Below are 14,809 nucleotides of genomic sequence, written 5' to 3'. Positions count from 1 at the left end.
TTTGAACGCAAAACATTTTTTAAAATCAAAATGTGTTTTGGGGCAGAAATGCCTTCTCGAACATGTGAACTTTCATGTGCCTTAATATCAAACTTGTATGCCATCTGTAAATACAGATAAAAATGGTCAATTACGAGCCTAGTTGGTTTAGCCACGGAAAAAGCCAGCAACCTTCCCGCTAGCCATGATTGGCTGAGATAATGAGTGGGCTGGACATGCCAAGAGATGAGTTTGGATTGGTCTGCCATATAGCACACGTCTGTCTAATGGAGCTGGTCAGTATGTCTAGGTATTCATGTCAAATGTTGCTTTTTAAAAAATGTGTCGCGTAGTAAAACTGCATAAACCTAGTTAAAGGGTACTGTTAGCTAGCTAACGTTAGCTGGCTGGCTCGTTAGCTAACGTTATGTGTATGCTCTCCACTTTTTGGAGGACCCAGTTTTGAAATCAGTGGAATTTGAGCATGATACTGTAGCTAAGGAGATGGAGAAAACGCCAGTCTGGATTACGTCATCAATCTAAGGTACTGGTAAGATAGTATAGCTAGCTACATTTTCAGATATTACACATATCAAATTTTTGACAGAAAGTGGTTTAATTTCAAGTGTACCGTTAGCTAGCTAACGTTAGCTGGCTGGGTAGCTAGCTAATGTTAGCTGGCTGAGTTGCTAGCCAACGTTGTGTATGATCTTATTCTTCGTATCTCAGACACATTTGTTTGACTAGTTATAGCCATAGAAACTGGTTGGTTAGCTACCTGCAGATTCATGCAGGGTAGTAATGTCATGAGTTGGGATTATGGTCCATTGTTTAGCTAGCTAGCTAGCTACCTGTCTTAACAAAAGACTCCATTCAAATTTTGACAAAGTATTTTCATTTCATGTTAGTGTACTGTTAGCTAGTTAGCTAACGTTAGCTGGCTGGCTCGCTAACTAACGTTACATCATACTTTGAGATTCATTGTTAACCTAGCTAGCTCTCTAGCTACTTTTCTTAACAAAATACTCTCGTCTTAGTGTGCCAGATGCAGAATGACTGATACATTTGTAAATGATCAACACCCGTTGAATATGGCCGGTGTCAGTAAATATCAGCAACAAAGCGTAATTCAATTGTTGCCAGCAGCACAGTTACAGTCACCAACGCTCTGGATAACATGAAAACTGCCTAACCAGCTCTGCTAGGGGGAGTAAAATGGTCAGAGTGGGGTATTCTCTCATTACGTGTCTGGAAGTATCTAGCCAATGTTAGCCAGTTAGCTTGGGTGCTTCACTGTCGTTGTGAGGTCAGAGCTTTCGGAACAACCCTACTTATTGGCCAGAGCATCCAGTGTGCACTCTGAATTTGAACACTGAACACTGAATTTATGAATGGACAATCTGACAGCACAGTTGCAGTCACCAACGCTCTGGATAACATAACAGCCTAACGAGCTCTCCAAGGGCGAATAATGTTCAGTGAGGTGTTCGCTCTCTCTTAGATGTCTGGAAGTAGCTGGCTAGTTAGTACAGAACACACGGATCAACCCTGAAAGAGATGGGTTGGGCTAAGGGTTAAGAGGGTGTGGACATTGCTGAATGGGTGTAGACAAAGAAGGGCTCTCCAATAGTAGAACCAAAACATTGAAAGAAGGTTTTCTCAACTAATAATTATGTTCCCATTGTTTCTTCAAATGCAGTATATAATATACCATTTTGTAGCTCTGAGTCTTTACTTTTATCCAATGTAAAAAAACTTTAATAAAAATGTTGAACATGCAAAACAAGTAAGACCGAATCCAGGTGGTGAGTCACAAATGTGACTATGAAACAGCTTAAACAAATGCAAAAGCAGCTACTTTGCTGTTATTCTGGCTAAACTTCTTGACGTGACTGTAAGTTAGCCGTAGTTGGCTAGCTAGCAAGCAAGGGATAAGACCGCTGCCAGACAGTATGGCAATGGAACATTTAGAATGAACGACTGGGCCCCGTCCATATATACAGAACAAAAAGACAACGACTGGGTCACGTCTCTAGCAACCCTAGATTTGCGTCTGGACTATATCTTGTGTAAGGATGAAATAGTATGAATGAATTCATCAAAATAGCGTTTTTAATGAAAATATGTCAGTCATTATTTGAATATGTTGGTAACCCGTTGTATAAAAGTGATAATACCCGAGAAGCCGGTGTCTGGAGGATATATTTGCACGGGTGTTGTTAGGCCCGTTACGAAGTTGAGTATTGCATTGCATAGGCCAGTCTGATGACTGTGGAGTTGTATTGTTCCTTCTTCTGTTCGGGAATCCCCAATTACTTCTGGGAAATTGTCCATCTCAGGAAGTGTTTCTTTTCCCTTTTTAGATGTTTTGACAACTTCGTGTTTATTTTGAGGTTCGGGGGGTGGAAGTGTGGATGGGGGCGAGTCAGGGTTGATTACTGCAGTTTTATAAGAGGTGGACTTCATTCTGTACTTCCCCTCATGGGGAAATCAGGAAATGTCTGCATCCTGTCACCAGGGTATTTTGGCACAACTTTCACATAATTCCATTAACATTGGAAAGGGCCTAATTAACATGGATACTATTGTCCATATCAGTTGTGACCCATCATTCAGGGCAGGTGGGGCAGAGACATCTATTTAGCAAAAAAAAAATAGGATGTTCTACAATTTTTTTATTCAATATCTTTGTTTTGCATGTCCATTGATTAATTAATCAATCTTATGCTACCCAAATATAAATAACATTTTAAAAAATGTACTAATCCAATCTGTGACTTGGGCTTGTTGCTCCCGTTACTGAAATGGTTGTTCCAGTTTAGATGGTTTCGGTCAGCAATTCTCAACCGGTGGTTCGAGAGGTTTTGAATGTCTAAGTAAAAATATGTATTTTTTGTATTTATTTTTTGTATATGATTGTCTTTTATGAAAAATACTCCAGAAATTGTGTAGAAATGATAATGAATCTATATATTTGTTTTATAATTTAACCTCTGAATTTTTTTTTTCAATTGCAGCAAATTTTCAATATAGATTTCTTAGAAGTGCTCTTTAGTGGATTTGGTTGATTTCGTGGTCTCAAACCAGTGAGCTTAACATTCTTCACCAAGAATATGGGCTAAATTTAATTATTGACAATGAAATAGGTGGGATTGCTAATTCCCTCGTCATATAGTTGGTACATTTACTATCACTCTTAGTCTTCCCAATCTGGAAGTCATTCTGAATTCAGGTTGCAGCTGAATAAAAATTCTAAATGTTGGATATCCCCACTCTGGCTGGATTCCAAAAGAAATTACACATTACTTTGCAAGCTAGCATAATGTGACTTGCAGGCCTGAAGTAGTCTGAAAACCATGAGTTTCAGGCCACTGTATTAGGATGAAACTAGACACACAAAATAAGACCTTATGAAATAGTTGTTTTATTGGGTAATTTAATTTGAGCAATAAATATTTGCTTAGATCTCACTTAGTCAAGGCCACAGGACTGAAAGTGGATGATTGCAACTCTACAATTCACTCGAAAGTCAAGGCACTTTGGGAAATATGTCAATAAGGCTTTAGTTTATGCTAACCAGTGTGGCTTTAGTTTATGCTAACTTAACACTGAAAGGTGTGGACCAATATAGACACTGGACTAGTGTTCAACTAAAAACTCTAAGTGTAAATTTAACACTGGAGAATTTGCTGTGTAGTGAAAGAGGAAAGATTTATGTACAGTAAAATATCTCTAGCGAAGATCAACCACACAACTCTCAAACTTTTCTTGTAGAATTTAAGAATTCAAAAGGCAAGCCTCCTGCTGTATGGTTCTCATGGGTGTTTTCTCTTCTTCCAAATGTCTTCAGGAAGACGTCTTCAAATATCGTCGTGTCGTCAAATATCTCAGAACACGTGATCTTGAGCTTACAATTAAATGATAATGCCCAAGAAGCCGATGTTTGGAGGATATATTGGCACTGGTGTTGTTAGGCAAACCCTGCCAATATATCCTGCAAACACTGGATCCGAGGGCATTATCACTTTTATACAACAGGTTACCAACATATTCAAATAAAGATTGACCTATTTTAATTAAAAACATTATTTTGAGGAATTTATTTATACTATTTAGTCCTTCCACAAGATATAGTCCAGACACAAATATTGGGCTGCTAGAGACATGACCCATTCATTCGTTCTAAATGTTCCATTTCCATACTGGCTGGCAACGTTCCTATCCCTTGCTTGCTAGCTAGCCAACTACGGCTAACTTACAGTCACGTCAAAAAGTGCAGCCAGAATAACAGCAAAGTAGCCACATTTGCATTTGTTTAAGGTGTTTTCTAGTGACATTTATTTGGATACATCCTTAACAATGAGCTAATGAGGCGTGATTTCGCCTGGCATAGAAAATGTGCTTACTCGTCAGGACACTGTTATTCAAAGGAGCTAGCCAACAACACAGCTACAGTAAAACAATCACTTCAAACTGCAGCTGGAAAGACAGCAAATTAGCTCAATTTCGTTTTACCTTATTCAATTTACCTTTTTTTTGTATATATCCATAAAAATGATGCCAGCTGATTTATGATTTCGACGGGCTGAGGAATTGTTGCCTGTCTACCTGCTTGTCTGTCTCTTCTCGACTCCTGACACGTTCATTACTATGGGACAGCAGGAGATCGAATTTGAATATGGAAACCATGTTGCAAATGTCGGAGAGACAGACAGCAATGTTTATACAAATCTCCACTGTTGAAAATGAAATGTTATTATAAGGTAAATGTGAGATAATGTCGAGATGTTTTTTTATAGTGAGGCAGGTTTGCCTAGTGGTTAGAGTGTTGGGCCAATAACTGAAAGGTTGCTAGATCGAATTCCCGAGCTGACAAGGTAAAAATATGTCATTATGCCCCTGAACAAACAGTTAACCCACTGTTCCTTGGCTGTCATTATAAATAAAGATGTGTACTTTTTATTGCCTGGTTAAATTAAAATATATAGTGGAGATTAAGTTTATTAAGTTTACATACACTTAGGTTGGAGTCATTAAAACTCGTTTCTCAACCACTCCACACATTTCTTGTTAACAAACTACAGTTTTGGAAAGTCGGTTAGGACATCTACTATGTGCAGGACACAAGTCATTTTTCCAACAATTGTTTACAGACAGATTATGTCAAATCAAATCAAATCAAATTGATTTATATAGCCCTTCGTACATCAGCTGATATCTCAAAGTGCTGTACAGAAACCCAGCCTAAAACCCTAAACAGCAAGCAATGCAGGTGTATTTCACTTATAATTCACTGTATCACAATTCCATTGGGTCAGAAGTTTACATACACTAAGTTGACAGTGCCTTTAAACAGCTTGAACAATTCCATAAAACGATGTCATGGCTTTAGAAGCTTCTGATAGGCTAATTGACATCATGTGAGTCAATTGGAGGTGTACCTGTGGATGTATTTAAAGGACAACCTTCAAACTCAATGCCTCTTTGCTTGACATCATAGGAAAATAAAAAAAAATCAGCCAAGACCTCAGAAAACAAATTGTAGACCTCCACATGTCTGGTTCATCCTTGGGAGCAATTTCCAAATGCCTGAAGGTACCACGTTCATCTGTACAAACAATAGCACGCAAGTATAAACACCATGGGATCACACAGCCGTCATAACGCTTCGGCTTAGGCATTCTGTCTCCTAGAGATGAACGTACTTTGGTGCAAAAAGTGCAAATCAATCCATCAAAGGACCTTGTGAAGATGCTGGAGGAAATAGATACAAAGTATCTATATCCACAGTAAAACGGTTCCTATATCGACATAACCTGAAAGGCCGCTCAGCAAGGAAGAAGCCACTGCTCCAAAACCAGCATATAAAAGACAGACTACGGTTTGCAACTGCACATGGGGACAAATATCTATTTTTGGGAGAAATGTCCTCTGGTCTGATGAAACAAAAATAGAACTGTTTGGCCATAATGCCCATCGTTATGTTTGGAGGAAAAAGGGGGAGGCTTGCAAGCCGAAGAACACCATCCCAACCGTGGCAGCATCATGTTGTGGGTGTGCTTTGCTGCAGGAGGGACTGGTGCACTTCACAAAATAGATGGCATCATGAGGGGGGAAAATTATGTGGATGTATTGAAGCAACATCTCAAAACATCAGTCAGGAAGTTAAAGCTTGCTCGCAAATGGGTCTTCCAAATGGAAAATGACCCCAAGCATACTTCCAAAGTTGTGGCAAAATGGCTTAAGGACAACAAAGTCAAGGTATTGGAGTGGCCATCACAGAGCCCTGACCTCAATCCCATAGAAAATTTGTGGGCAGAACTGAAAAAGCTTGTGCGAGCAAGGAGGCTGACAAACCTGATTCAGTTAAACCAGCTCTGTCAGGAGGAATGGGTCCAAATTCACCCAACCTGTTGTGGGAAGCTTGTGGAAGGCTCCGCGAAACGAAAGTTATGTTAGAGTTGCGAAAATTTGAATCTGGTATCAGGATAAATATAACAATGAGTCACCGATTTTATACTATGTATTTTTTATTAGGGAGGTTTTCCTTTATGACATAATTTGTAATCAAACATGCAAACATGCAAACTTGATTACAAATTACGTCATAAAGGAAAACATCCATAGAGGGCGGAACAGATATGACAGCTTGTTACACAAAAGAAAAGGGGCTGGGTATGTGTGTATGTGTGATTCTGTGTGATTAGTTAGGCATTTAAGTAAATAAATACTTCAACCCAATTTTGTATTGCTGATTCAAATTGTTAGCAAGGGTTTGTGCAGATAACTAACAATTTACAACTTTCAGGTGAGACTGAATTAAGGTGAAGATTAATGTTGACTACTATTGATGTAAAATATTACTAGGTCTTTAAGAGTTTATTCGGAAGATAACAGCTCTATAAATATTATTTCGTGGTGCCCGACTCTCTAGTTAATTACATTTACATGATTAGCTCAATCAGGTAATAGTAATTACGGAGAAATTATTTTATAGAATAGCATGTCATATTACTTAATCCGGCATAGCCAAAGACATGACAGGAGTCAATTAACCTTTGTTTGCATGTAAAACAATATTTTCTAGGAATGTGTTGAGAGCAATAGGTCACGAGTGGTGCAGCGGTCTAAAGCACTGCATCTCAGTGCTAGAGGCGTCACTACAGACACCCTGGTTTGAATCCAGGCTGTATCACAACCATCCGTGATTGGGAGTTCCATAGGGTAGTGCACAATTGGCCCAGGGTCGTCCGGGTTTGACTGGTGTAGGCCATCATTGTAAATAAGAATTTGTTCTTAATAACTGACTTGCCTAATTAAATAAAGGTTACATTTAAATTAAAATTAAAAATATGAAAGGTTCCCTGAGGAGCACTTATTGGTCTCTGTTGACCTCAGAAAGGATAAATCGCACACAGGCAGATTTACTATAAATACACTAAAATGTACAGGACATATTTGACTGTGTACAGTAAAAACTGCTGCCAGATAATATTACAGTCTCGGAGTACATCAAGACCAGTCAAATTCAAATCTAAACCAATTCCTTTAACTGTGTGAAATGTAAAATACAAAGAGGTCTTTTCATTGAAGTATGACTCACACCAACCCACACAAACTATGATCAATCAGAGCAGTAGTCATTCGTTATTCGCACCATTCTCTATCATTCACATCATCTGCCTAGTACTTTCACAACAATACTCTGTTGCAATGCCTATTATTTTCAAAAAAACATTGTGTGGCAATGCATTTTTAGGTAATGCTGTTGTTGTAATGCTGAGAAGCTCAAAAACCTCAATGAGCCAAAACTTTTCAAACATTTTCTATTTCAAAGGTTTTGACACAATACCCAACACATTATGCACATTCACTTAAAGCTGTTTGGATCTGTATGTAAAACACATACAGTAATGACTTACAGTAGACACATTGTTTAATTGCATGCTTATATAATACTGTGTTTTTCCTCTACTCAGCATATATTCTTTGTGTTTTGTGTCCATGAAGCCTGCCATTAATCATTTGTAATCATGGCAAGGTCGTCATGCAGAATATCATTTCTGCATAGGGGTGGCGTCAGGGAGATTGGTTTGGACAAGATGATCAGTACTATCCTTTTGAAAGGCTTCAGGGAAAATAAAAAAGGAGGTTGATTGTAACATCTTTGTCTTAGGTCAATGGGCAAAGGAACATTGTGGTCTTACATAAATTTTTATGTTTTTTAAGATGGATGTTTCAACAGTTGTCGTTCTTCGCGTTCAATGATACCGAATTCCTAGCTGCAGACTAGTAATTTGTATCAAAGACTTGTTCCTATTCTGTCGGTATCGATAGTCTAAGAGTTTAACCACGTGGTATGGTTAAAAGATTCTGCAACCTTTAGCCATCTCGTAATTGAGGTAAGCTCGGTCTACAACCTTTGTCCCCCTCCTAATGGAAGAACACATGGTCTGGTGATCATTTCTCAAAGTTGGGTTTTATTCGGAATGGCAGAAAAGGGCTGTCCCAGGATGTCTGACCCTAACTGGGCTCACGGGCGGTCCTCTGATTTAGTTCAAATCCAATTCCCTTTTTGAGTTTTCCTTCATTAAACAGTCCAAAATCACATTGTAAAATTGTGTAAACAGTATCATACTCACTCATTCATCTTATACAACAATTAGATGTAAACTTTATATCGGTGGCTATTATATAAACAGAGTTATGGTTATGTGGCCACACCGTCTCCCATGAGCTTCCCAAGTTGTGACAAACGGACCAGTTCGTAGCTGGATTCTTCACCGATCTTTTACACTTTCTCCGGAACATTACATTTGTTCGTACCTCAAGTTCTGTGAGGTGGAAGGATTTCCTTTGTTCTCTGTGAAAGTTTACCCTCTCTCTAATACTGTGTGGCCATGAGGCAGGGTCTTCTGAGGAATTTACGACCTCTGACCACAGCAGTCTGGTTGTAGAAGCAGAGAGCGGGGGATGGTGCTCGCTGTACTCAAAGAGGGCAACGTCCTGACAACTGTATGTTACATATTTTTCTTTGAAATAGATGTTTGGAAGGCAAAGTGACAGTATTTGATGTATCAACCAGGTGGAGATAATAAATGACACTTTCCTCCACTTAATAACTCTAAGATGTGTGTTTATGTTGCGTAGTTTGACTGCTATTGGCAGCGTGTCTAATCCTAAAACCTTTGAAAGGCAATGTTCCCGCATTAGAGGAATCTGCATATGTCGACTCAATCGGAAATGACTTAAATGTGACTGGTGCTATAATGCGGATTATCAACGCTACGGATTGAATTGAGCCCTCGTTTCTGAGCTTTTCTCAGGACATGTCCTTCTAAATTCCAGGAAATGTTGCGTAACTATGGATGTCTTGAGGACAAGCATCAGTTTGATTATTTTAAGATTAAACAATACCAAAACAATGGCAGAGGTCTAGACTACCATCTGTGTTTCATTTTAGTGTTTGTCTGAAGATATTAACGCAAGAGATAAAATTCACATTATTTGTATACAGATTTGTTTGGGGTGGTGGGAAAATGTTGGGGAAAATATAGAATCTCTTTTTCTTGTTCAAACATGTGTGTTGACGTAGAAAGTCATGTTTGCTGTCTCATGGTGGATAAGTGTTTGTGGGATTGGCCTCAGGCCACTTGTGCATGGGGAGAGACTGAGTGAGATAATTGAAATCTGGAAAGCAGTCAACCTCAGACATGTTTGGATCTGTGGTCAATACTAATGCGATCGGGCATTCCGAATATTTCGAACAGTGGTTATATTTTTCCTCTCCTAGTCCACTAATACAGATGTAGGATCTTAATTTGAGCAAGTTTGCTACAGCAGGACAATAATCCTGCAGCAACAGAAAATGTGGATTATTATGTGGATTATAATTAATAGTCAATCTTTGTAGGGAAGATACATTTTACGTTAGGGCAATTAGAAATGTACAACTTTAGAAGCCTTTTTAAACCTTGAATACACTACACTTTTGTATATCCTGCAGTACAGGAAAAATATTTTCAGGAAAAGAGTGATCAAAATAAGATCCTATGTCTGCAAGACTCATCTCAGCCTGAGTACTCACCATCATAGCAAAACCTGAACACCATCATTCTCAGATATTACCCCTTAGCAATGTTGTTCAGATTTGTTTTAGAAAGAGACAGAGGATCTTAGGATACATCATACTTCTAGTTGTCTGTAAAAGTGAACCACGAATAGCAGACATGAAATAATATAATATTCTCAATCTGTGTGATATTGCTTCAAACAGTGGTTCCCCACTTGGTGTTCCCCTGTGACTCAGTGATTAAACAAAGCCAGTGCCTCTTTTAACATCAAAACAGGCTTGACCACAACCCATGGACCAGTGGTGTGCAAACCACTATCTTGAAAACACTGCTCGAAACGCTATCATAACATTAACAAAGAATCCTACATGTTCACAAAGATATAATCAGAAAACGTCATACAGTGTATTGCATAGGCCAGGAAATGAGTGTCTGATGGCTCTGTTTTTGTCTGCAGAATTGTATTGTTCCTTCTCCTGTTTGGGAATTCTCCAATTACTTCTGGGAAATTCTCAATTGTCAATCTCAGGAAGATGTCATTTTCCCTTTTTAGATGAGGCTTTGGTGACTTCATATTTCGTTTGGAAGTGTGGATGGGGGGCAAGGTTGATTACTGCACTTTTATAAATAGTGGACTTCATTCTGTACTTCCCCTCGCGGGGATCCTGTCACCAGTGGGTTTTGACACAACTTTCACATGATTACAGTAGTAATGGAAAGGGCCTAATTAACATGAATACTGTTGTCCATATATCGTAAGTAAGAAAGAAAACAGTTTGTTAGAAACTGATCAAATTCGTACATGCTACTGTAGAAAACTTTTGTTCATGTTCAGATCAGATGCAAAAATGTTATACCAACGTTTCGACAGCCAAGTACTACATTTTTGCATCTGAGCTCCTAGAGTGTGCGGCTCTCTTTTATTTTCAAGTTTCTACTCCGCTAGCCAGCACCTCGTCTTAATAGGTGTGCGTTTCTTTTTCTTCTACATGATTAACAAAATAACACATAGCTTCAGTCACCAGACAAAGGGAATTTGGGTTTCAAATGACTGCATACGAATGATGTTTACGTATGTATGCGTCATAGGAAACCATCATGGTTGTGCAGCATGCAGCATTGCTGTATCTGAAAACAGCCATCTCTATAAATCAACAACATCGTATAAACAAATAGGCTTACGTGCGGAAGAATGTAGATGAATGAAAGCGAGCCACACAAATATTTAGGTCACAAGTTTTATTACATCTTGTTTTGTAACTAAAATGTTGAGGGTTACCTCTTGTTAATACTGCATACAGCTTGAAACAGCTGAACATTTTGTTCTGTGATGCTCACCCAGTAGCACTGAGAAGTCAACACAATCATTCACAATAGTTTTCAGTCATTCAACCCCAGTCAAAATCATTCTGATAGTTCAGTAAACTAGCATCACAGCTCTGAATCTTTAGAGATAACTTTCATATACAACTGTCATAGAAAATCTGCAGTCAGGCTATGCCATAATAAATAACACGTTTAATTAAATAAAAAACTTAAATACAGCTTTATCTTTACTATGCTAAATAACATCAGCATATCATACAATGTATCACAAAGTGATGTTCTCTGCATCCCATCCTTTTAACATAAAAGATATTCAAGATGTCCAATTGCACTTTCTTCTGTGCAGAAATTCAGTCTGAATGCTTGTGCAATGTCCCAAAAACCCTGTCCCAGTGTGTGAAGTACGGAGCATAGTTGGACTTGAACTTCAGATGGTGCAGGTCGTGGTGCGGAGCTCCACCGTAGAGCCCAAAGGGCACCAGTCTATGCGTGGACCAGGGCAGGTCATAGCCAGAGTGGTCCTCCACAGAAAGCCAGATATTCAGAACATAGAAGAGCATCTCTGTCAGGGGGTGGCAGCCCAGCAGCAGAGGGTTGACCCCAGCGAAGAATCCCAGAGACAGGGTTTCCCAGGCCCCAGAGTACTCAGTGGTCAGGGCGAAGGTGGATGTGTGCTTGTGGTGCACCTTGTGGAACGTCCGGTAGAGCCAGGGCACCTTATGGTGCAACAGATGCCAGATGAAGTATTGGAAGTCGAACAGCAGGAGGCAGGCGACCACGTCCCAGATGAGACGCAGCGTTCCGGGGGCCTCGGGCATGAAGGTGGCTGGTCTCCAGAACCAGTGCAGCACAGTGAGAGGGAAGAGGAACACTACATGGTTGTAGAGGGAGTGAGCCAGGCAGCTCCTCATCATGGTCCAGGAGACGTGGCTCTTCTGCTGGATCTTAAAGGTCCTGATCCAGGCCAGTCTGGGGGAGAGGAGGTCCAGCACCACGAAGGGCAGGCAGAAGGTGAGGTAGACGCTGAGGGAGAAAAGCACAGGGAAGAAAGGTGATCTGAGCCACGCATGATGTCCCAGGATGAAATCCCATAGGCTCTGTAGAAGCATTGTGTTCAGTCTTGTTGTGTGTGTGAGCTTGACGGGCGTGTTTAAACAACCTCCTGCAAAAGCTCTCTCCTTTTATGAGTTCTCTGTGTAAAGTATCCGCCCACAGATGTCCTTATATAGACTTACTAAACTTCCGGGGGACTTCTCAGAGTGTCTTCAGAATGTATTCATACCCCTTGACTTATTCCACACTTAGCTCAGCTATCTGATTCAGAGTATGATTGTTCTGTGTGCCTGTATTGAAAATCTCTATACAATCATTAAATAAATACATTCAGATATTAGTGTTATTCTAAGCTAAGGGAAATCAAGTTCCCCTGTATTGCATAATGTTATCAAAGAGAAGAGGAGGACAAGGAGGAGGGGTGGGTTGAACATTTTTATTTTGCCAGGAGCAAACAACGTGGTGAGAGCTGATGGAGGTCTGACCCACTGACAGTCAGAGAGACTTTACCACTGTTACAACAGAGCTGTGACCCTCTGATGACTCAACCTGTGTAGCAGAATTCCTGTGAGAGCTGAGAACTTGGCATCGTGACAATGCAAACAGCAGATGGTGCTGTTGATTGCTTTCCGTTTCTGTTCTACTAATTTCCAACGTTTGATGAAATTCACTTTAGTTTCATCAGCCTAGGGATTTGTTCCTGAACAGTACAATGTCAGTGCCAGAGGTGAAACAGAAAAGGAAACCTGTCATTCCTGATGTTGAGTGGTCGACTGCCTTGGTATTTAGAGTGAATAGCTGGATAATAGACCATGACTCAAATAGGCTCTGTCAAGCCCTACTCATGATAAATATCTGTTAACAAAACCCCAGTAATTACAGTATTTTCTATGCACAATGAGGATGTCAATAGCACTTTCTGTAAACTGGATGTGGCAACTAACTAGGGGTTAGTTGGGATTAAAGTTCATCCTCATCTCCACTTTAAATTCAATCCATCTATCCTATGAATCACAGGGAGAGAGTGGGAGTGAGGCAAGTGGTGACTCTCCCTTTCTGAGATAAGATAAGGTAAGTTAAGTTCCACTTGTCTTTACTGGTTCTTTGGTGTCAGCTCCAAATAGAGATCCTTCCATTCCCAGAAAATCCAAGGTGTACTTTCCAAGATTACCCCACACACAATGGTTACATTCCGAAATCTCAATTCTGATCATATCTGTGGCAGTACCGACTGGATCTACGGGTTTACTTTGGCTCCCCCCCCCTGTCACACAATCTGCCTTAGTGAACCACTTTACATTTGTATTTTTTATTTTTTTATTTCACCTTTATTTAACCAGGTAGGCAAGTTGAGAACAAGTTCTCATTTACAATTGCGACCTGGCCAAGATAAAGCAAAGCAGTTCGACACGTACAACAACACAGAGTTACACATGGAGTAAAACAAATATACAGTCAATAATACAGTAGAAAAATTTGTCTATATACAATATGAGCAAATAAGGTGAGATAAAGGGAGGTAAAGGCAAAAAAAAGGCCATGGTGGCGAAGTAAATACAATATAGCAAGTAAAAAATAAATAAAAATAAAAAAAATAAACACTGGAATGATAGATTTGCAGTGGAAGAATGTGCAAAGTAGAGATAGAAATAATGGGGGTGCAAAGTAGCAAAATAAATAAACAAATAAATACAGTAGGGGGCGAGGTAGTTGTTTGGGCTAAATTATAGATGGGCTATGTACAGGTGCAGTAATATGTGAGATGCTCTGACAGCTGGTGCTTAAAGCTAGTGAGGGGGATACGTGTTTCCAGTTTCAGAGATTTTTGCAGTTCGTTCCAGTCATTGGCAGCAGAGAACTGGAAGGCGAGGCAGCCAAAGTAAGAATTGGTTTTGGGGGTGACCAGAGAGATATACCTGCTGGAGCGCGTGCTACAGGTGGGTGCTGCTATGGTGACCAGCGAGGTGAGATAAGGGGGGACTTTACCTAGCAGGATCTTGTAGATGACCTGGAGCCAGTGGGTTTGGCGACGAGTATGAAGCGAGGGCCAGCCAACGAGAGCGTACAGGACGCAGTGGTGGGTAGTATATGGGGCTTTGGTGACAAAACGGATGGCACTGTGATAGACTGCATCCAATTTATTGAGTAGGGTATTGGAGGCTATTTTGTAAATGACGTCGCCGAAGTCGAGGATCGGTAGGATGGTCAGTTTTACAAGGGTATGTTTGGCAGCATGAGTGAAGGAGGCTTTGTTGCGAAATAGGAAGCCAATTCTAGATGTAACTTTCGATTGGAGATGTTTGATGTGAGCCAGGAAGGAGAGTTTACAGTCTAACCAGACACCTAGGTATTTGTAGTTGTCCACATATTCTAAGACA

The 14,809-nt window shown here is 40.0% G+C and overlaps 1 protein-coding gene across 1 annotated transcript; it reads right to left on the bottom strand.

Annotated features, from left to right (window-relative positions):
* Window positions 1–11,276: 11,276 nt before the first annotated feature.
* LOC109870320 (cholesterol 25-hydroxylase-like protein) lies at window positions 11,277–12,541 on the bottom strand. The gene has a single exon (XM_020460790.2). It carries the CDS (start codon window positions 12,485–12,487, stop codon window positions 11,729–11,731), a length of 759 nt encoding a protein of 252 aa, XP_020316379.2. The 5' UTR covers window positions 12,488–12,541; the 3' UTR covers window positions 11,277–11,728.
* Between the last annotated feature and the right edge of the window lie 2,268 nt (window positions 12,542–14,809).

The sequence above is a fragment of the Oncorhynchus kisutch genome, linkage group LG25, assembly GCF_002021735.2.
Source record: "Oncorhynchus kisutch isolate 150728-3 linkage group LG25, Okis_V2, whole genome shotgun sequence".
NCBI lineage: Eukaryota > Metazoa > Chordata > Actinopteri > Salmoniformes > Salmonidae > Oncorhynchus > Oncorhynchus kisutch.
This window is presented reverse-complemented; position numbering and strand designations above follow the sequence as displayed.

Bases quoted from the DNA above. Each gene is read 5' to 3' on its own strand.
- LOC109870320 (XM_020460790.2), bottom strand. From the start codon at position 12,487: ATGCTTCTACAGAGCCTATGGGATTTCATCCTGGGACATCATGCGTGG.